The sequence below is a fragment of the Camelus dromedarius genome, chromosome 7 (assembly GCF_036321535.1).
Source record: "Camelus dromedarius isolate mCamDro1 chromosome 7, mCamDro1.pat, whole genome shotgun sequence".
NCBI lineage: Eukaryota > Metazoa > Chordata > Mammalia > Artiodactyla > Camelidae > Camelus > Camelus dromedarius.
Window position 1 is genome coordinate 48473204 of NC_087442.1, and position 24158 is coordinate 48497361.

The 24158-nt window shown below is 35.1% G+C and overlaps 1 protein-coding gene across 1 annotated transcript in view; it reads left to right on the forward strand.

Moving 5' to 3' along the window:
- MACC1 (MET transcriptional regulator MACC1) overlaps nt 1-24158 on the forward strand; it is a 55805-nt gene that overhangs the window by 27156 nt on the left and 4491 nt on the right. Inside the window, exons 2-4 of the mRNA XM_031455022.2 lie at nt 7362-7484; nt 8808-10855; nt 13730-13918. Of these exons, the coding sequence (XP_031310882.1) occupies nt 7445-7484; nt 8808-10855; nt 13730-13918 (2277 nt within the window). The 5' untranslated portion in view covers nt 7362-7444. The remainder of the gene's footprint in view (nt 1-7361; nt 7485-8807; nt 10856-13729; nt 13919-24158) is intronic.

A 24158-nucleotide genomic window follows, 5' to 3' on the forward strand; every position in this document is an offset into this window, starting at 1 on the left:
ATTATGATTTATGGTTTTTAGTTTAACCTTTATAACAACTTTTATTAAAAAATGTCTTTATTGAGATGTAATTCCCATACCATTAAACACTGTTTAAATTAGATATTTTTATACTCTATTGTTAAGAAAGTGAAGCTCAGACCAGTTTATTTATAAGCTTTGCTTTGAACACACATGTGTCTAATTTCAAGGCCTGCATTTTTCCTACTGCTCCCCAGTGCCTCTGTTGTCATGAGCCCAGCAGTCTTTTTGGCAGGAGTGATGCAAATACCTGTTAAAATGTTCTATGAAGAATGAAAAATAGGAGATAGGGTCCTAAGACACAACTGGTCAGCAGTCCTTTTTTCCCTTAGGGAGTGAGGTCAGAGTCTCAAGCCATTGGAGTGAGGGGAGAAGCTCTGAAATGGGCTCAGTTGGAGAAATTATTTCCATATGCACAGTAGTAATATGAAGGAGAGAACAGAGGAGGAGGAAGGGAACCACCTAGTCTTGCCACTTTTTATACAGTATTTTCTTTGAATATTAATGCAGCACTGTGAAGAATTGTTGGTTCATTAACAACAACAGCAATGATAATAATACTTACTATTCGTCTTTATTTTTCACAGATGATAAACAGAGTCACAGAATGTTTAGTAACTTCCGCAAGTTTATTCCCAGGGGTTTGAAGCAAGAGAATTCTAACTCCAAAGCCTGAATTCTTTGTACTTTGCCAAAATGAATTTACATATAAGAAAAAGCAAACAAACACTGTTGATAGGGGAAAAACAGTGAGATCTCATGATGTGAAGTATTATAAAGTGGTGGGGTTTTGTCGGGTACGAAGCGTGTAAGAAAACAAACATAGAATTAGGCTCAGGGCCTGGAAAGGTCCGTGCAAGTCAAGTCCTACAGGTTCAACTTCATTAGTCACTCTGTGGATCCAACTATAGTTCCACCCCTTCTGAATCAGTACTTGACCTCTGTACTTTTTGAAAAACACAAACCAAGAAACTTCTCTTGCATTGAATGATGCAAAGAAAATGGCTTAATGTCACTGCTATACCCCCATTGTCATATCCAACAACTCCTGCAGCAGTTGAGCTTGTTTGGTTACTTACCAACTCTCTGAAAGTGTCACCCTAATTTATTCACTTACTTGTTTTGTTTTTTAACATTTTTTTTTTTACTGAAGAGTAATGTACACTTGTTGTTCAAGTGCATTGTGTTATTTGAGTATTTGTAAGCATGCTCAAATTATTTTTAAACCAAGGAAGAGAAAAGGAGAGTGTGTGTTTATATGTGTGTGAACATGCATAAAAAAAGGTTTTGTAGCTAATTTCTCTTCCAGGGTTTGTTAGGAACATATATTACTGAAAGTTAAACTTTAGAGACATATCACTAGCACTATTACACAGCAACAGCATGTATTTGATAGCAAATTCATTAAATATTTTCCACAATGAAAGTAGTAACCTTTCTCTATGGCTTAGAAGGTTAGTACGATATGCTTCTGTGTGGAAGCATTAACACAACTGTGATCTTAGGAAAATTTCAGCCCATGTCATAGCTGCAATATGCAGAAGTAGAGTGATCTTCTGTTCAGGTCTATGTTTTAGCTACTCCTTTCAATTTTCACAGGAAGGAGCAAGTCCAGTCTTTAGCTTAGCAGTTTGTTTGGGCCTTCACGAGAAAGTGCTGCTCTGGATCCCCATCAAGAGCTAGAACATACAAGTCCACAGGAGTCGAAGTGTGGAAACTGAAAGTCGGTTGAGAGAAACTTGTAGTCACCCTCCCTGAAGGCTAAGGATTGCCGACTCCAGGAGCAAAAAAATGCTACATAATTTGCATTGCCCAGTGCAAAGTGAAGACATGAGACCTCTTGTTCAAACAGAGTAATTATTTCAAGATAGCATTCTGAGAATGGGGCCCTGTGTGATTGCATGGCTCACACACTCATGTTGTGGGCCTTGCTGTGAACTTGGTGAAGATCTCCTGGGGTCAAAATTGGGGCTTGATGGTACTCTTCAGCAACAAGCCTGAGCATAGTCTCAAATCTCACTTCCCTTAAAAGAAGGGAAGTTCAGACCCATGGGTAGGAAGCATAGTGTAGGGTTCAAAAGCTTGTTCTCTAGAGTCTTATATCCCTTAGTTCAAACAATGGCTCTACTGCTTAGTACCTTTATAATCTTGGTCAAATAAACTCCTAAGCCTGATTTCCTTACCTTTCGAACCAACTTTCTAGAATTGTTGCAAGTCATAAATGAGAAAATTCATGCAAGGTGCCAGGAATGTAGCAAGCTCTTAAATAATAGCTCTCATCATGGATATTTTTTATTATTGTTCAAGCCTGAAATATTCCTTTTGTGTATTTGTTTAGAGTCCTTGTTACACTTTCCCTTCGAGACTAAGGTTTCTTTGAAGAGTTCTTAGCTACATCATTCAGCTGAACATAAAACCATTTCCAATCTACTATTTCTCCATTTCTGATTTGTGCTCACTAATATGATGTTATCTTGCACAATTATTGTAATTTTCCGAAACTTCAGCTCAACCAGTGATGGAAGCGTGATAAAATAAAAAGTACCTGATGGACGTCTTGACATGGTGATATTAACAAGATGATGAATTGATAGGATGTTTTGAGTTAGTACAACTGGTAATGCACAGAAATTATTGTGCATTACTAATTCTGCTTAATGCACCAGAATCCCCACTGCCATCCCTGGAGAATCTTGTAAAATCATTTTTCTTAGGAAAAGTGACTGATGATATTTTTTCCCTGTCAGGTCTTTTAAATCTTTGGTTATAATGACCAAAGGTAATGCTCAAACTATTTAATAGCTAGTGGTAAGTGTATATGCACTACCAATCAGAGAGTGCCCAATATCCTATCAGAAGGTGTCCTGGGGTAATATCCAATGAGGCCACACACACACCATGAAAATGTCCAGTAAAATCACACCAGGTGAGCATCATCAGCTGATTACAATTCTTCTGTGTTCTACTCAGGCCTTTTACACCAATTGTGTTTATAAGGGAGCACAAACTTATTTTGGTAGGTTTGGTCTTTGTCGGGATGAAGTCCACCAGTCCAATAGCTCCTCTGACATTTTAGCATCTGCTGTCACCTATAAGAGTTATAGACTACGTTGAAGTATTTTTAGTATCACATAGGTCAAGAGTTAAATGCTGTACAGGTCATAGAAACATAAAGGAGATCTGAGGTATTCAAGGACTAGTTGGAAAATGTTCTGAACCTACTGGGGGGCTAAAAATAGCAATCTTCAGTGTATAATGACTACCACAAAGGTAATGACTTCAAATGGACACATTTTTAAAGGGGTAATTCTTTTAAATGGTATTGCTTCCCTGGTTACTCTTCACCAAAAAAAAAAATCTGGAATCTTTTTCTAGGTTGTACAGTTGGTAACTATTCCTGGTTACTTAAGGCCTAGTTTAAACAGTAAAATAAATGAATATCAAAACTTTATTCATCAGTTCTTTAAGGAAAAAAATAATGGATCATGCAGAATCAGAATAATTATGTTGTGAAAGGCATATTGGCAAGAACATGTCCCCAGCTGAGTGAGTAGTAGATTGCTCTTTTCCCACTTACTCATTCCAACAAAGACTGACTCATGCTTCTTTAGACAAAGTTTAAAAAATTCCCATTTTGGACAGCAATTGCAATAGAGTATAAAGTTTAACTGGAAGAAATCTCAAGGAAATGATAAATGTGGGTTGTGCTATTTGCACCTGTGTAAACATGTACTGTCCAGCATCATGGTCCTTCCAGTCAAGGGCTTTTCTCTTATGCCATCTCTCCCTGCATTTATAAAGAAAAAAAATCAGATTTAGGACAAAGCCTTCTGAGAGGTAGGGGTGTGTGTGTGTGTGTGTGTGTGTGTGTACAAAATGATTGGGAGAAGAAAGAGTTCTTGGAGGATAGTAGGAACAGCCAGAGAATAGGGAGAAATCTATCTGGGAAAGAAATAAGCATGGTGGTTGTAGAATGTGATTCTCAAAATGTGCCCCGACAACCACAGCATCACATCACCTGGCCACTTTCCTAGGAATGTAAATCCTCAGGTGCAACCCCAGACTTTCTGGATCAAAAACACTAGGGTGGCTCCAGCAAACTGTTTTGTTTGGTGTTTGTTCAAACCTCCAGGTGATTCTGATGTGGCGGAATTTCAGAACCACTAGTTTAAATGACAGTGAAAATCTACTTGGGTAACTGGACAAGAGTGATATTCCACAAAGAATTGCAGTGAACAACCACCTCCTGCCTTTGGTTCTGAGATGTTATGATCCCGTAGGAGCATAGCTGCACGAGGCATCATTCTTGGTTCTTATGTGGTTGAGAACTTCTAATTGTATTCCACTGGGTTATAACTATTTTTTAAATCAAGGGTTATTTACCTCAGAAGAATTCTGGGTAAAAATTGTTCCTTTCTTCTCTCTTCTCACCAAGAAATTAAAGAGTTTAGGTAGATTTCTGTATAAATTGGTTTTCTATTTAAAATTTACTTTATCTTTTTGAAAAATACCTTTTAATTTAAATATTTTTTCTCATTTTAATTTGATTTGTTTAATTTTGCAGAAGGATGTGAACTTAGTTTTCCTATTTTAAAGTTTTGGCTACCTATGGTGTGCTAAGAGCTTTAGTTTTGGACATTATGTTTGGTAAAATCAACCACAGAATTTTGAGAATTTGCCAAGAAATTTGAGATTCAGTGCAAATTGAATAGTACATATTTCTGCTTTTCACCCAATCTTTCCATATAGTTTCACCTATCTGAGAAAAAAATTGCTATTGCATTGTTTTTTAACACCTTTACTGTAGTATGATTTTTGTACAGTAAACTACACATATTTCAAACGTACAATTCGATGAATTTTGATAGATGTATACACCTATGAAACCACCACCACAATCAAGATAGCTAACATTTCCATCACTCACCAAGAGGTGCAAATTTCAAACTCCCGATTTAATCCCTTCCCACCCCCTTTACCCACTGGTAACCTTAAGTTTGTTCTCTATGTTTGTGAGTCTGTTTCTGTTTTGTAGATAAGTTCATTTGTGTCCTTTTTTTTTAAGGTGACACATATAAGTGATATTATATGGTATTTTTCTTTCTCTTTCTGGCTCACTTCACTTACCATTTGAATTTTTATGAGATAATCTTTGCATTTGTTTATTCATTATGTTTGGAAAACATGACCCCTCCTTCCTTTTCTTTCTTTCCCTTTCTTTTTCTTTTCTTTTCCTTCCTCCCTGCTACTCCCCTCTTCTCCCCCTCCTCTTTAATTAATTCCCATTTATATACCAGAGAAGGCCTTTAATTTCTTTTAAAAAATAAACTTTTTGGAAATAAAATGCCAAGAACTTCAAAGAAGTGTATAGCCAAAAAGACATGTCAGAGGTCAAAGAGGTACAGTTAACGTGTGAAGGAGAACAAGAAGTAAGGTTTAGCATGACCGAAAATTGGAACTGGAAGGTGGTATAATCTCAGAATTTACTGTTGGGAACCTTGAGTCTGTGAAGGGGTGAATTATATGGCGGCCTGAATTATGGGTAATATGAGGAAGCTGTAACATGCATGAGTAATTATGTCTGGGACAGTCACTCACCAGCTATTTGACATAGGTTAGTTATGTCCCCACTGTTGAGATTCATTTTTATACTCTAAAAAATCTAATTTAAAATAACCCATTTTTCAGTGTTGTCATAGGATCTAAAGAAAACATATATGCAAAGAAGGCTGAGGCTCTGCAATGCTATGCTACAGTTAGTACGTATGGATGCTTTTAGTTGTAATTCATGTTTTCATATTTGCATGGTACTCCATGGTATTACAACACCACAATTTATTTATCCATTCATAGGGCAAAGGATGTTTTGATTAATTTTAGTTTTTTGTTACTATAGTATAATGAACATTTGTGCATATCTCGTCCGGTGCACATGTGCAAGGTTTTACTAGAACAAATACTTGGGATTGGCAATGCTGTCTGCTAGGCTGTAAGCATCTTTCGTGGAAATACCAGATTGATTTCTAAGTGGTTGTACTTATTGACACTTCCACTGGATGTGTGTAAAATTTCCCTTTGCTCCTCAGCTTTGCCAGTAGTTACTGTTGCCAGATTTTAAAACTTTTGGAAATTTGATGAGTGGTAATTGTATCTCATGTGGTCTCACTTAGCATTCTGCTGATTATGATAAATTGAGCATATTTTAATATATTTAGGGCTTATTTGTGTTTACTTTTTGTGAGAAATGCTTATTCAGATTTTTTTCAAAATTTTCTATAATGTTTTTATTTTTCCTATTGATTTGTGAGAGTCTTTGATATATTTTCTTATTTAGTCATGTGTAATGAAAATATATTCTCCCAGTTTTTGGCTTGTGCATTTACTTTTGTGAACAATGTCCTTTGATATGTAAGATTTCTTATTCTTTTTTTTTTATAGTTTGCATTTTGTGTTTTTGTACTTTGCTTAAGAAATTTTCTATTTCCAGAAAGCATAAAGATAATTCCTTAGACTCTATTTTTAAGTTTTAAAGTTTGCTTTCCAGTTTTTAAATCTCTTAGAATAGATTTTTGTGTATGATCAATGTAACTTTTTTTTCAGAAGGGACAACCTATTGTACCGTCACTGTTTCTTGAATAATCTATTTCCACACTGCTGTGCAAGGCTACTTCTGTCATATATCAAGTTTTCATAAGAGAGTGGGTCTATTTCTGGGGGTATTATGTGCCCTTAGTATATTTCTGTGCCAAATCCACATTGTCTTACTTAGCACCTATTTATAATAAATACTGTTATCTGGTAGCACACGCCACTTCTATCATGTTTTCCTTCTGGCTTGTCTTGAATAGCAGCCCTTTGCGTTTCCACACAAATTTTAAAATAGCCTAAGAAGTTACAAACATACACATATAAATAAAGGTGATTTTTCTTGAACTGTATTGAATGTAAAGAAAGATTTGGGAAGAATTTCTAGTTTTGTGGTTTTTAGTCTTTCAATAACCAAACAGGGAATGTCTATTTATTGAAGTTTCAACCAACTATTCTTTTTTGTTATCCTTGGGATTTTCATTATTACTTTTTTACTGGATCACTACTGCATTTCTAGGTTTGCTTGTTGGTACTAATCCAGGTTCTGAGCATTTTCCAGTGGAATTCTACTACGTCTTTCAAGATATCTTGTCCTTGTCCAGCATCCTACCAGAAGTAGAGGACCTATGCAGAGTATTTTTACATACAGTTTTCTATTTAAACGTCTTGGTTACTTTGAATTTGTTTCTATGCCAACCTGTGTATATATATGTATATGTGTATATAGACATGCACATATTTTTACTTTGTAGGTGGAATAATGTTCACCAGTGAAAAAGCCCATTTTGGGGCACCAAGAATTTCATGAAGTAGATCTGAAGGAAATTTGTTTGACATGGAAGTCCAAAAATCCTCAAAAAATTGCACTATTACAGGTACAGGAATTTATAACTATTGTAATTTTTCCATCTATCACCAGTAACTGTTGGAGGACTACTTCTGAAAAGTGCTACAGAAGATTAAAAGAATTGTAAAATCCCAACTGTATCATAGAAATACTTAAATCATCATTAAAAAGTTGGAGAAAATAAAATACTCAACCAACTGATTATAATAAGTATTATGAGGAGGTAAAACCTCATTATTAAATGAGTGGTATATTAATACAATTAATTTGGGGGTTAAAGAGACCTCTGTAGTTTAGAATGGGCTAATAAATCCTAATGGAGTATGAAAGAATTGAGTTGATTCTCAGAGGAAAAGTAAGTTCTAAGAGAGTTAGATGGAACTAGATTAGAAGAAAAGTGTAAAAATAAAACAAATGCAACTTTTCTTTTTCAAAATGTGTCTTCTAATTTTAAATATATGACACTTGAGACTCATTTCAATCAAGATATAGTTCTATATATACCAAACAAAAAAGTCTGAAAGCTTACTTGAATTTATTTTTCTATTTTACTCATTTTCTCTTAAGCAGCACTAGCTTCACAAAGTCCACAGAATCATTGTCACAACATATATTGCAAAATGACCACATATAAGTTGCTCTAAACATAAAAATACTTCAATATTTTTGCAACATATGGAAATTCATTATAGCTGATATAGAAGTATTTTAAAGTGTTGCTAATTCTTAAAATGCTCACTTTCCAAAGTAATAAAGTGTTTCCATTTCATAGTGGCAATAAGACTGTTCTTTACCATTTTAAACTCAAAAACGGTTCAGTGAATTCCTTCAAGTAGTGAACCTAATTGCTCTATTTTTTCTATGTTTATTTTCATGAAACGTTCATTTTTCATGAAAAAATTCAATTTATTAAAATTTATCAGTACAACATCATCAAAAAATGATCTAAGAAATGCATGATTGTCTAATTTGGCATGCTGTTTTAAAAATTATTTTAGCTGTTCACAGATGTTTTTGATATTTTTCACATGTTGATTATTATCAGAAAGAAAAACATTAAATGAACAATCTAGATGTAATGAGACCAACCACTTAATGTTTAGAAAAATCTGAATAACTGACTGAATTATTCTGTTTGCTCAGAGGTATTCTTTCATGAAAATGAAATATAAAACAATTAAGGCAAAGTATATGTAGTCTGGGCCATTTTCAAGAAGATGTATTAAATGATTATTATCTAAATTGATAAACACTTGTTTATAAATCATGTCTTAAGATAAAGTAATAAAGTAATCTTGGTTGTATCTCAGAATGTCACTTCATCTTTGTTTTGCTTTGTTTTTGTCTAAAGAACAAGAACTTCCAGACCCAAGTTTGCCTCTCAATTGGCCAGATGATGTCACATTTCATGGGAATATTGCTTCCAATGCTATGAATCCATTCTGGAATGAACTGTCTGCTTCTAACCCATTTTTGGATGATATAACTCGGCTAAGAAATCACCACAAGAGAGAAAATATTTCCATCTTGAAGGAAGATCCTTTTCTTTTTCTTAGAGAAATAGAAACTAGAAATTCTTTTGATTCCTCCGGTGATGAACTTGATGTGCATCAATTGCTTAGGCAGTCTTCCTCAAGGAAGTCTGGAAGATCTAAAAGTGTCTCCGAACTTTTGGACATTTTAGATGACACAACACATGCTCATCAGAATATACATAACTCTGACCCGATCCTAGAACAAGACTTAGAATGGCTTCAAAATGATCGAGAGGCTTATAAAATGGCTTGGTTAAGTCAACGCCAGCTGGCCCGCTCCTGCCTGGATTTGAATACAATCAATCAGAGTCCTGGATGGGCCCAAACACAAGTTGCAGAGACCACAATAGTTTGCAAATTAAACCACCAAGGAGGGTCAGTTCAATTACCAGAATCAGATATCACTGTTCATGTGCCCCAAGGCCATGTAGCTGTGGGAGAATTCCAAGAGCTGTCTCTAAGGGCTTTTCTAGATCCTCCACAAATGCTTAATCATAATCTTTCATGCACTATAAGCCCGCTGTTGGAAATCATGTTAGGTAACCTTAACACAATGGAAGCCATTTCACTAGAAATGAAAATTGGGGCTGAAGTGAAAAAGGATCCTTTCAGCCAAGTCATGACAGAAATAGTGTGTTTACATAGCCTGAGTAAAGAAGGCCCTTTCAAAGTATTGAACAACTGCTACATTTATAAAGACACCATCCAAGTCAAACTAGTAGACTTGAGTCAGAGGATGTATCTCGTTGTTGCTGCACTAGCTAAAGGTACTCAGTCACCAGCTGCCACCATTTGGGATTATATCCACAAAACCACCTCAATTGGAATTTATGGGCCCAGATATATCCATCCCAGTTTCACGGCTATTTTCACAGTTTGTGGACACAGTTATATGCCAGGAAAGCTTACAATCTCTGATATTAAGAAGGGTGGAAAAAATATGTCTCCAGTTGTGTTTCAGCTGTGGGGAAAGCATTCTTTCTTACTTGAAAAGCCACAAGATTTAAGTATTTCTGTCTTTTCTTGTGATCCTGATTTTGAAGTAAAGGTGGAAGGAAAAAGGAAAGAAATTAAACAAAAGCAGTTGCAATCAGGTCAAATAGTTCATCAACAATTTTTATTTTCTTTAGTTGACTCCAGAGAAATGCACTTGTTTGTTTTCTGTGTTCAGGTGGAGCCTCCCAATGGTGGATTACTTACACAGTTCTTTATCACTACACCTGATCCAGCCCCAAACCTAAAAAGGCTCTCAAATCTGCCAAGTGATTTGCAGAAGGAGAAAGAAATCAAGTCTGCTCCTTTATTACCAAGTGTGCATGTTAAATATCCCAAATTTCAAGACACACAATTGAACTTTACCAACTATGGGGTAACCCTAAAGACAGTGCTAAGGAAAACCAAAATTGACTACTTACTCGAATATTTCAAAGGTGACACAGTAGCTCTTCTTGGAGAAGGTAAGGTAAAAGCCATTGGGCAGTCCAAGGTGAAAGAATGGTATATAGGAGTGCTGAGAGGTAAGATTGGACTTATACATTGCAGAAATATCAAGATGATTGCAAAGGAACAAGTAATGTCTCTGTCAGATAGTGTCTTCACAACCAGGAATCTTCTTGAACAAATTGCCCTGCCCTTTAAAACGCTGACTTATATCTATTCAGTTGTATTGACCTTGGTGTCAGAAGAAGTTTATGATTGGAAAGTTTTAGCTAATGTCCTGGGTTATTCACATCTGATGCTGGAAGACTTTGATCAAATACAAGCAGACAAAGAATCAGAAAAAGTTTCTTATGTTGTAAAGAAGTTAAAGGAAGATTGTCATGCAGATAGAAATACCAGGAAGTTTCTTTATGAACTTATTGTGGTAAGTATTGCTTAATCACAGTAATTTATTTACCATAGAGAGCTTTATTAACTTGCAATATTTATAAGTAAACATATGAGAGTAGTTAAAAATTCTCAGCAGTCTTAAATAAGTTGAAGTCACTGTATAGCCAATATAGAGTTTTTTGCAGAAGATCATAAAGCTGATCTCTTAGATTTGACACTCAGACTTTCCCAAAAACTAGACCCCTAAGGATTATCCTTCAGTGGAAGATTAAATATTTTGTTTGTGCTAGAATATAACAATTAAGAAATCTCTTCTTTTCCTCTCTCAAATATTTAAATAGCTCTTAAAATATCAGGGAAGCTCCAATAATATGAAAGCAAATAAGAGGAAACTAAAAAAAAACTAGTTAATTTAGCCATTGCTATGGGTTCACTTTCTAGTGTTTTTAGAACATATATCATCAGTGTTCTTAACTTTAGCAATTTAATATTTGGATGTAATGTATCCAAATCAAAAATGATGTTGCTAATTCTCTTTTTCTTCATGTTTTAATGGGACTCTCAGGATCTCTTTTTTTCCAACATAGCATTCACTCTAGTGTAAGGCTCAGTAGAGAGTTATAAAAAAGATGTTTTCCTTAAGTGTGGAAATTCAGTATTTTATAAAAGTTAAAAGAAAAAAACCAAGAATATATATATATATAAATGGCTAAAATGTGACTGTATAAATAATAATAATGATAGCTACGACTCCTCTAGGGTTCTCTGTGTGTTTGGCACTGTGTGGAACACGCTAGATACACTATGTCACTTAGCCATTGTAACAACTCTATGGGGTAAATCTAGTTAGTATCTTCATCTTACAAATAGAGGAAACTGAGTTTAGGAGGTTGGGCAACTTGCCCAAGGTCTAACAGTTAGTATCAGAGATGGGATTTGAAACCTGTTTTGTTCCACAGCCACACTATAGACTCCTTCAATTATTTTTATGATTCTACAATGATACTGAGATGGGTTGAATTTTTAAAGCCCAATATCCCATTGTTAAGTGGAGAGTTTTATAATGGTGTGCTGCATTCTCATTTAATCTGGATCATTTACAGTCATTGGCTGATCTACCTGGTTCAAGCTGCACATGCATTTTGCAATAGCTCATTACCTCATGTTCAGCATGGACCCATGAACATTTGACTGGAAAATTGCTTTCTCATTTCTCTTAGTGGCAAAAAAGGTTATATTGGTTGAGTGTTCTGACAGTTTAAGCTAGTTTTACCTACACTGTGTTGGCTTATGATAATTAATTGAGTTGTTTTGGTGACTAACTAGATAGTGCTGATGGAGAGCTTATTCAAAGGAGTAGTTCCTAAAAATTCAGTGGAGGCTTCAGGATTTCTGAACGGAAGGGGCTTAAGTCTGACTATCTGACCAGCAGACATTGAAGCATATGGTATTGTAGCTATCTCTTGAAACTCTATTTGCATAGTAAGTGTACATTTTTTTCAATTGTGTACTACTTTGGGGTAGCTGGAAAGGAGCTTATAAAGATAGTGGGTTCTAAACCTCTTAGTCATCTCTAGACATTAAGACTGGCTGTCCTTAACTTGAAACTTGACATCTAAATACTTCAGCATCAAATTCAACTTGCATAATGATTACAGGGGCTCAGATGGGATAGTATTAACATTATATCCATTTTAGAAGTTATTAAATAGAGATATTTTATGATTTATCTAAAGTCCTATACTTTATGGAGCTGGATTTTAAATTCAGGTTTTATAACTCTAAGTGCAGATTTCTTCCCCTTAAAACAAGGAGTTAGAATAAGTTAAATGCACTCCACGGTTTATTAAAAGCATCTTCAGGGGCCTGATGGCTCATCACTGCTTCTTCCTGAGGTCATAACTCCTCACCATAAATTTATGGATAAATATAGTCGGTGTATAGAGACCATGGATAGTTCTTCTAATGCTTCCATAAGAATGAACGCTCTGTGGACTTTAATAGTTACCTTACTTGGTCATTCATTTTTACTTATTGTTCATAGTGATAGATAAACCTTTTAAGTGCCATTAAATGATGAGGGGCTACCAAGCATGTTCGTTTGAACAGAGAAGAGATACAGATTGATCTAATCTCACACTTTAAAAATATATTCAAGGCAAAAGAGAAACTCATAGACTCATTTGAAACATGCATAGTGATTGACAAAGCTCAGGTGCGTAATTCAGGGAGAAAGAGTCTGAAGTTTTTCCATCTTGCATTGTGAAGACTAAGTGTTTTATATTTGATACCTTGTGATTTAAATTTAGCATAATGACTTTGATGGTGAAGGGAGAGAGTTAATTTTTAAGTCATAAATAACAATCGCTTTGATCAAGGTTGTTGTAGTGTCTCATTTTTATGCAATATGCATGGTTCAGGGAAGTTTTAAATCACATTTTGGTTTAAAAAATAGAATAATGTTTACCAACATCTGTGTGCTCATTCTATAGGAATCTCATAGTCAATCCTCTGATAAGGAAAGTAATTATTGTTTGTAGAGTGAATAATCATCCCTAGGTTGATAAATTATTAACTACTAGGACCTAAGGCTATCTTTGGATGTGGCTAGTTCACCTTCCTCCTCTTGCAATTAAAGATATTAAGAAACTTATTAGTTAAGTGATTTACCCGAAGCTCTGTAATTAGTTACTTAGTTAGTCCTAAATCTCCCCTAATTCCGGTCTAGTTGTGTCCTCTGTACTTTGCTTGTTGGGTTTGCTTAAACTTAAATCAACTTTCTCAATTTTAGAAAATTCAGATATATGTGTGGTGGAAGAAAGGATGCTAGTTTCTAGAATATGTGATGACAAATTTAATTTATAGAAAATAAGTTGCTTTTAATTATGACCTGCAATTGTTGCTGCAGGCTTTGCTGAAGATTGATTGCCAAGGGTTAGTAGCGCGTCTCATCCAAGAGGCTGCTATTTTGACTTCAGCTGTCAAGCTTGGAAAAAGCTGGAGGGAACTAGCTGAAAAGTTAGTACAACTCACAAAGCGACAAATGGAGGTGTATGAAATTCCTCACAGAGGAAAAGCTGGAGATGTTGCTGTAGAAGTAAGATTTTTGTTTGTTTAATTAATAGTGAAAAAGTGCAGACCAAGTAAATCAAATGTAATCAAGTGTGCACTGCATACATAGATTGAGGGAATGTCCTAGAAGATACATTCACTGGAGGCACTGCACCTATAACCACTGATATTATCTGAAATATACACACATCACTCTTTAAAGGTGTTAAGAACCTTTGAAATATATTGACGTTTCTCCTATTGGATTGCATATTAACATGGCTTTTGATCAAATAAAGTGACCAAGTTAGTGAGGCAGTTAATATGCAGGGCTATAAGAACTTGAGGCAGAGAAGGGAGAAGTTGGGACCCAGCCAGGACAAGGAAAAAGAACATAATAATAAGTATTCATCAGCCTCAGGCCCAGACTTAGTCATTTGTGGTAAATAATGTTTGGTGACAAAAAGCATTAAGAGGGTAGTTGGTGTGGGGCCACTGGTAATGACAGCTAGAGATATTTGAGAGCATTATCTCCTTCACAGTTTTGCATACAATAACAACTATAGACATCAAATACAGAATGACAGCATGTAGCACAAAGGAAGTATTTAAAATGCAAATATTGTTTTTATTAATGTTAAAACAAATGTATACTTTTAGATATGTTATTTTCTCTATTTACCATAAAGAAATGTGAGTCAATTTTCGTTGACTAAAATAAAAATTTTCCAGTGATAAGCATATATAAAATAGTCTGCATCTTTCACACAAGTGTAAACATTTTTAGGATATTGCGGTTAAGGAGCGATTATCTCTCTGCTTAGATGATGACGTGCGAGGAGGTAAAAAGTGTATTCTCTACTTCCTTTTTGGGCATAGACCTGAGTCTTAATTACTTGAGAAAATTTTCTTACTTTGAAATAACCTAATCAGCTGAGTATGCAGGACAAGATGACCTTTCCATGAAGGGCCAAGAGTCAAATCAAGTCAGTTGAATCCCAGCAGCTTCAGTGGAAGTCTCAGCAGGCTGGCTTCTGGGTTCCTGGAACCTGTTTCTCTAAACAAAACTCTTTAGCCTGGAGCAGCCAGAGGCTGAGGCCATATTTCTTCCTCATAGTCTACATTTATCTCCAGACACTAAGAAGGGCATTACAACCTACAAATCAGCACTACAAATCAGGACAAACTACACATTTTACTGAATGAAGTAAAAAGTAAAGATGAGAAACTTAAAAGAAATAAACAAAAGGAGCAAGATTATGTGTGGTATGCTGCTGTGATATTTCACTTAACTGACTAAAACATTGTCTAATTGAGATACTACTGCCCACCTAATAGAGTGGCCCAAATCCGGAACACTGACCACACCAAATGCTGTTGAGGATATGGAGTAACAGAAACCCTCATTCATTGCTGGTCAGAATATACAGTCACTTTGGAAAGCACCTTGGATTTTTTTTGCAAATGAAACTGCTCTTTGTATATGATCCATCAAGCATGCTCATTGGTATTTACCCATAGGAACTGAAGATTTTGTCCACAAAAAAACCCCTGCACTTGAATGTTTATAGCAACTTTATTCATAATTACCAAAACTTGGAAGCAACCAAGATGTCCTTCAGTAGGGGAATCAATAAATAAGTTGTGATACAATGGAACATTGTGTGACAATGAAATATTACCCAGCACTAAAAAGAAATGAGCTACAAAGCCATGGAAAAACGTAGAGAAACCTTAAATGCATGTTACTAAGCAAGAGAACCCAATCTGAAAAGGCTGTGTATGTACTACATGATTCCAAATATATGACATTCTGGAAAAGTCAAACTATGAAGACAGTAAAAAGATCAGGTGGCTGCCAGTGGTTGGGAAGGAGGGATAAACAGGTAGAGCACAGAGGACTTTTAGGGCAGTGAAAATACTCAGTATGATACCATAATGATGGATACATGTCATTTTACATTTGTCCATACCCACCATGTACAACACCAAGAGCTAACCCTAAAGTACACTAACGATTTTGAGTGATAATCATGTATCAGTGTAGATTAATCAGTTGTATAAGATATACCACTGTGAGGAAAGATATTGATAGTGGGGAAGGCTATGCATGTGTTAGGGCAGGGGATATACGGGGAATCTCTACCTTCCTCTCAATTTTGCTGTGTACCTAAAATGGCTCTAAGAAAAATCTTTCAAAAAAAGTTGTCTAATTGAAAGCAAGACTTATTTTTTCCTTAATAAGCTCTGTTTTTAAAAAGGTTTTATTGAGAGTTGTTTATCAAAGAGTTTTGGTAAGTATCCAACTTCTCTCTAATTGTGGTTGTTTACAGTTTGTCCTCCCCAGAATCTTCATAGAGGCCAAGAGGCTTCTTTTCCATTATTTACTTTTGCACAGCCCAAATCACAAATGACCAAGTTTATACTTGAGACTGATAAATAATCAGGAGCAGAAAGGAAATCCCCTATGTGTCTTTCTAGGGGCTGTTGTTCAAATTATTGTGATTAACACTAACAATCATCACTTTGATCCATGTTATTCGATGTTTAGAAAATAATGCATTAGTATATTGGCCTGAAGCTATTCCAAATACTCTATGAGAATCTTTACCTTTTAGGCCACTTAAAGTAATGGCTAAATGTATGCTAACTTCCATCCCCCTGAATAAAAAAAATAGCTATACAATATTTTTCTCTCAGGAAGGAAATGATTCTTAAATATGATCAATTTACAAGTTAAGCAGTTGATTTCAAAACGTACTTATATTAGTTCCCTGTAGGGTATGCAGAGGGAGGGATTGGAATTGGGGAAGGGAGATAACGAGTTCTCGTGGTTCCCATGCTGCTTTTATTTCCTTTATCTCACATCCTCAGTGGGCACACATTTTGAGAATTTCCTCCTATGTGTGCCAATGCCTACAATCGTGTTTTTCACTGACTTTCCTTCCTTTTCAACTTCTCTCTTTTTCCTTTGTTCTATTTTTATTTTATCTAACAGTTATGTGGCACTTATTCTGTGCCAGGCTCTGTTCTAGTAACATTTCAGAAATTAACTTACTTAATCCTTTCAACAAAAACTTGTGGGGCAGATCCTAATGTTATCTAAGCTGTGGGGAGGCTAAGTAACTTGCTTAAACACCATGGCTAGAAGTCATGGAACCAGGTTTGAGCACAGGCTTTGAATTTGGGGTCCTTATACTTTAACCATTACACTCTGCCCACCTACTTTGAATCCAGTATAGTGGCTGAGTGGCAGAGCTGGGAGATATGGTTAAGCCTGGGGATTTAAACAACTCATTTCACTTTTTCTTTTTTTCTTTTTTTAAGCCATGTTATGATACTACCAAATTTTGCCTTAGTATCTTCATCAAGCCTCACGCCAATTAAAAAAAGGACATTATTAATAGTATGTCTGTCAGATTTTTCTTGAGTACTTTTCACCACTTCTTATTCTTTTATAAGATGAAAAAGAGCCTTTCTGGAGACTTCTGAGAATGCCACTTTTAAATTAACCATCTCCCTAAGTTAAATTTTAAGAAAAGTTACTCAACTTTTCTAATAACATTGCAATTCCTACATAAAAGCAGAACTATAAAACTTGGAATATGATTATAAGCAAAATATATTTTTCAAAGTATTTCTTAAAATAAACCTATCCTATACAAAGATGTTTAATTATTGCCAAGGTTTTCCTGTGAAATTTAGTAAAAATTAACTGGAGTTTTTCTGAACTTTAATTTAAAAAGTAGGTATCAATAAAATATTATAAAAACAACCCGTTTTTAAAAACAGTTGGATTTTGCAAGGGGAAATGCTGGAGATTTCAGGGCTAAGATATTTAGAGGCCTCAGTTAGGTACTCTTCACTTAGCCTTCTGGAGACTGTTACCATTTATGACAATAATTTCCTAGTAACTCTCTCTCATTGTTCCCCCACCTAATAATAATGATTATGCTCTTTCCATCTTACTCAGTATGGACACTTATTCACCACTTGTTTCACTTTTCCTTCTAAGTTACCCTCTACCAGTGCCCACTGGACTCCACCTCAACCACAGGCACCAATAAACCTGTAGAGGAGGATTTCTTTACTGACCTATCAGAATGGGCCACACAAATGAAGTCAACATTCCTAATTGTAATATTTTTTTCCATCTCAGAAACCACTCACCTGTAGACAGCTGTAACTGGCAAGATAAATGTATAAGTCTTCTTGCTGTCTACACTTGATCAGTGAGGATCTAATTCTCTGCTTTATCTTCTAGCTACAATCTTTGTCCCTCCTCACTTTCTGACTGGCAGCTATAGTGTTCAGAGCACTTTATTCTAAGTCTAGATTGAAAAAGGGAAAGTAGGTAATCCTCAAACAGCCAATTTTATTAGTATTTTTATAGGTAAATGAAAATTCTATATGGCATTCTTCCTACTTGTTACTATACCCTTGCTGCTGTTTAATTCATCCATGCAATTAACATATTTTCTGGGACTATCAGTTCTCAGCTCTGGAGCCCTAGGAACTAGAAAAAACACAAACAGATGAAAGATATGATTTTTTTCTCTCTAAAGCCAAGTTTTGCTTGGCTTGGGAATTGGGATAAACTTAATATTTGAATTACTATATTTTAAAGAACTATATGATTAGATGCTGAAATAAGTGAATATAACTAGCAGTGAGAATGATAATAGTTATTGTAATCTATTGTGTGTTTACTGAGTGTTAGCTAATCATTATGATCATTTTCTTTACAATATCTCATTCATTTCAAAAAACTTTGTAAGGAAGACATTATAACCATCCTCTTTTTATAAATATGCAAACTGAGAGTGAATGCATTGGTGTAAGTTATCCAGAATTACATGCTTGTTAAGTGACTGAACTAGAATTTAAATCCAGGTTTGTTTTACACACTGTTCTATTCACTGTGCTCTACTAATGCTAAGTCCTTTCAGAGTTAACTAAATAATAAAAGATCAAAATGGCAGGAGCTGTTAGAGGGCACATCCTAGTCCTGAAGGATGGGTAACATTTGAATAATTGGAGAGGACCAGAAGGGTATTTCTGTGCTTCTGGATAAGAATAACTTCTAGAGACCACTGAGGAGAATATATGTGCTTGAGGAGAGAGTTCATCTCAATAGTTATGGGGAGATATGGTTGGATATGTATTTTTAGACTGTCTTGAATAACTACCAGAGCAGAGGTTAAGATTTGTGGTCTTGATTCCTGTCCCAGCTCTATCATCTTTTAGCCCTAAGACCAAGCTTGGGCAAGATATTTGACTTTTCTAGGAATCTTTGTTTGTTTGTAAAATGAGGCAAATAATACCATCTTATTCATCAGATGTTTGGAGGATTAAGTGAGATAACATATATGAAATATTTGGGACATTGCTTTCTATGCACATTACCTATTATTTGACTAAGAGGAAGAGGTGAATTTGACAAATGTACAATACTGAATAATTCTGGAAAAGGGAATAAAGTATATTAATTTTTTAGTAATATTGCAGAGTAACTATAGAAAGAATGTAAGTAAAGGAAATGTCAGCAATGATTTTAAGCCTCTTTTGAGAAACTGGCAGGATGGTGATGCATGGAAAAAAAGAGAACAAAGTCTTGGCTGATCAGCTTTTTCTTAACTGGCTTAGCAGCATTTAATTTTCCTCGGAAAATATCTCTTACAAAAGGTAAAAGGAATGCTCTTGAACTCTTATGGTTTTCTGATTTTCTGACTCACACTGAAACACCTGGATTATGCTTATGGGGATATGGCATTGTTTGGTTCTGTATCTTGGCCTGGCTCAGTTCTACCCTTGGTACTTAAAGCTATGGTTTGCTGTTCTTTTGCAGTAAAAAATATATTTACAATTTCTTTAAAAAGGGAGAAGCATTATATGGAAATTTACCTACCTACCCGTGGTAAAGTGTATAGAATGATTTCTCAGATCTTCATTGTTTGTACTAGAAATATCTCACAGTGACGTAATATTTAGATTACCATAGTCTATTTTGTGCAGTACTATAATGCCTGTTGCTACAATCTTTAATTCCAAAAAGATACTCTATTTGTTTAATAAGTGGAATAAAGAAAAGAAAGACATCACATTGTAATTCATGGGGTAACACATTGTATTCTTATGCTCTTTGATTTCTTTTTTTTTTTAATAGAGTTATAGTCAGTTTACAATGTTGTGTCAATTTCCATTGTAAAGCACAATTTTTCAGTTATATATGAACATACATATATTCATTGTCACATTCTTTTTCACTGTGAGCTACCACAAGATCTTGTATATATTTCCCTGTGCTCCTTCATTATGTCTCATTACCACACTGAGAATCAAATAGAAATAATAATTATATAAGGTTAAATATTGTAAAGATTTTAAAATGTAGAGACACTAATCTTTGATTTAGATATTTACATTTTTCTTTATCAAGGTTTATTATTAAGAAATACAAACAACAAGAAATTTCAGCAACCAAAGCCCAGCTAGTTATGACTTAAATCAGCATTTATTAAAACTGCTTAATACTGAAATAAATTTGGCAAAATTTTAGTGAGATTGCCCCAGATTAATAGCCAGGTGACCTGGATTCTTTCCCTAGTTGGGAATCTGTGAGAATTGCTTGACCAGCAGTTTTTCCTAAGATGTTACACAGTTCTGATGCAGTAGCAAGGAATGGGTCCTCTATCTTCCTCTGGCTTCCTCAGACTTAATCCCTGAAGTTTCAAGTGATTATTCCTAGTGCAAACAGAGCTGGCTATGCTCAAAGAGACTTTTCCAAGAGAATCTTATGTCAAGATTTAAACAAGCACCATCTCCCTTCTAAGGCAATAAAGACCCTCTGATATGTTAGTCTCTTTTCTGAAGATAACAGCAACCTCATCTTCAACAATATTTATCTGCTTACCAATTACAGGTGACGGAAGGCCCACCTGGATCTCATAAATGATGCACTGAACATAGAATACATATAATAATCATTAATGAGGCCAATTTGCCTTGATACTTCTTGAGCTAATTGTACTTAAAATAAAACATTGGTCCTATAGTTTTATGAGGAAAGTAGGTGGATTATTAATCCTTTAGTGTGGCAAAATGTAATTATCCAAAGGTAGTTAAAATCATTTACATTCTAATACTCTTCCTATTTTATGAGCTTAAAAAAGACATAGAATGCTACGCTCAAATCTGAATTGTCTTTGTTCATGTTGCATTTCATTATCTAGCTCATTATCTAATGAGTCTGATCAGCTTTGGGGAATGAGCTCTCTAAATTTGGAAAACTTTGTTTTTTACCTCTATTCAGTTTCATTTCTCTTGGCATCCCACTTACTACTTTTTCATCGCTCCTTTTCCTCTTTATTTGTTCTCTAATATCTGGAAGATAAACCAAAGACATGTTCCTTCTATGCAAATGCTGGGAGTTCAGAAACTATTCAACTTTAGTAGATTAAATGCTTACTGATGCTGCTGCCCTTCATAAAAAGAGATCAAAACACATAGATGAGGAATTAACAACTCTCTGCTTTTATCAGCCTCATGCTTCCCATTTAAAGATGAATCCATAAACACCATGAAGTTAACATCAAAAATCTAAGAGTGAAGGGGTAAGAATGATGCCTGTGTGTCAAATATTTGTGATAAAGATGAGAAGGCTGAGGGAATTTGTTTTGTGTTTAAGAATAATTCAACAAAAACAAACCCTCAGGAGCATGCTTTCCTTTCGATTTGTAAAAGCATTAGTGCAGAGTTTCTGCGTATCTTCCTTAAATCATAACATTGAGCAAGAAAGGAAGAACTATTTTTAAACCACCGAATAGATAAAAGATAACATAAACCTGTAAAAGATCTTGGCAGTCCACAACTCATTTCCAGCTTTTGGAGGACTTAACTTAGATCATCCCAGAAAGAAAATTGTTTATTCTACTTATTTTATTCATTCAAACATTTCCAGAGAAAATGACTGTATTTTCTCTTTAATTTATTACAAATTTTAGAGTCCTTTGTGACCTTAATGTGTATGTATACTTGGACATAATTGTATAAAGTCTTTGGTTAATTAATGAATGCAAGTTACCTTTTGTGTCTTTGTTCACTTGCTGAGCAAGAAAAATAGAATGACTTTAGACAGTAAGAAATGCTGAAAAAAGAAAAGTGTAAGTATTTAAGGACTTGAGTCCAAATGTCATAAATCTACACCCCAAAGGACAACAAACGACTGAGTAGACTATTACATTGAATAGATTTCTTCCTTGGTGTTTTCCTCTACTTTCATGCTTTTCCCCATCATTTTAGCATAAGTGAAGCTAAATCCTTGCCTGCTCTCCGGAGATCATCTCTCTTCCAATTTCTTATTGGAGATAAGAGATAGCCCTTCTTTTACTTCAAACTCAGTAGAGCTAAAACCAGACCCCTTATTTTTCTTTCACCCCAAAATTACCCACTTTCCTTCATATTCTATTAAAAAGTATTAAATGCAAACAAAATGCCAAACACTTCATAAGGTGTTTGGGACACACATATGGAGATTATTATCCATATTTTATAGATTAAAGAATTCAAAGTTCAGATAATTTGATTAATTTACTCACACTGGCCCATCCGATAGACAATGGAATTAGATGTGAACCCAGGATACTGAAACCAAAACTCATCTTTCTTTCTGTTACACCATATTGCTTCTCAGTTGATGGAACTATCATTTTTTTCCTTACACCAAATTAGAATATGCAAGTAATTTTTGAGTTTTTTAATCATTATTAATTGCAAAATCTTGTTTATTCATACATTGAACCAGTGTTTATAGCATCTCCATCCATGCTATAAAGCTTATAAAAACAAGAGCCATGTTCATCATTTTATTCCTTTTTGTAAAAAGATTCCTGACAGTGGTAGCTACTCAATAATTTTGATTTAATAAGTGAAGTAATTAATGAACAGCAGTGTATTTCAAGTATTTTCATTGTATGGTGTTTCTCTGTCATCTGCATTGAGAGCTACCAAAAATGTTATTTATATATAGCAGATCAAATTATGCACTGAAGGAATATTCAGGTTTAGTTTGCTGCAAAGGGGAACAACAATGGAATGCAAAATGTGCTCATATTTTAGTACAAATCATGAAGTTTACCATTGCCCTATTGTTTTTAGCCCAAAGATATGGTACTTATTTCTACGTAGCTTATGGTTTAGAAACCAAGGGATCTCCAGTGAGTTTAAGGCAATATTCCTCTTTGTATTTCTAACTAATTTAGAGGACTCCTGGGAAGTCTTTTTACACTTTAAGAAGTCCTGTTAGGGTCCAGGACTCAGCCATCTCTCCACATTTCTCTGAATTTCAAGAGCTGGCCATTCTGTTCTGCCATAGGTACAAACTGCCAAACTTGAGGGGATTACATGGCCCTCTGATTAAGTTAGTGGGTAGTTGTAGCACTGGACTTCTTCTGAATCTGTAGTTTCTAATTCCCACATCACCTTGGTGTATTTCCTGCTTCTGACAGCACCAAGGGGCTGCTTTGTGATTGAGTATGCCTCAGGCCTTTTCTATTCATAGCAATCTACTGTGCTGCAGCAAGATATATGATGCAGAGTTTTTCTACCCAGGATAGCTAGTGAAGGTATGTGCTTTGAATCTGCACCATAGTGCACAACCTGAAAGTTACTGATTTGCGATTCTTAAGAGACGTCTGTTTTCTGTGATACTGTGCCATTATCTTGGTACTAAAATGCTCTCAGTTGCTGACAATCATAAAATATCCTCAAATACATCTTTTTATCAGACTCATTCACTAAGGGGGCTTAGAATAAAGTCTTAGAAGCCTTTCGCTGTAAACATCATTATTTTAATCAATATACAACAAGTTGGAAAATAATGTACCAGCTAGTTGAGCATCAGGGAATTTAAAATGAATGCAACATAGAATACAGGTCTAAAAGCTTTTACACAGGGCTAGGATATGCCCACTACAGAATAATCTACTTGTGTCATGCTTCTTTGCATCCGAGCAGTGACAGGCAAGATTAAGTCTGGCAAAAAGGCTCTATTAATATGCCTCAACTCATCTTCCATTGCGGGCTGTTAGTGGGACCGGCACTTTGGGAGGTTTGGTTTAAATGTGAGTATTCAGAAAAATAGATGAGTGAACACCTCATTCACAGTTTATTAGTGACGGAAGATACTGTTCTTTATAAATCAGTTTGGTGAGGATAAAGTTTATATACAGAAATCTGGGATGATTTCTGTTGCTGCATCATGACCACCTCTATAGGTTTAACTTTGA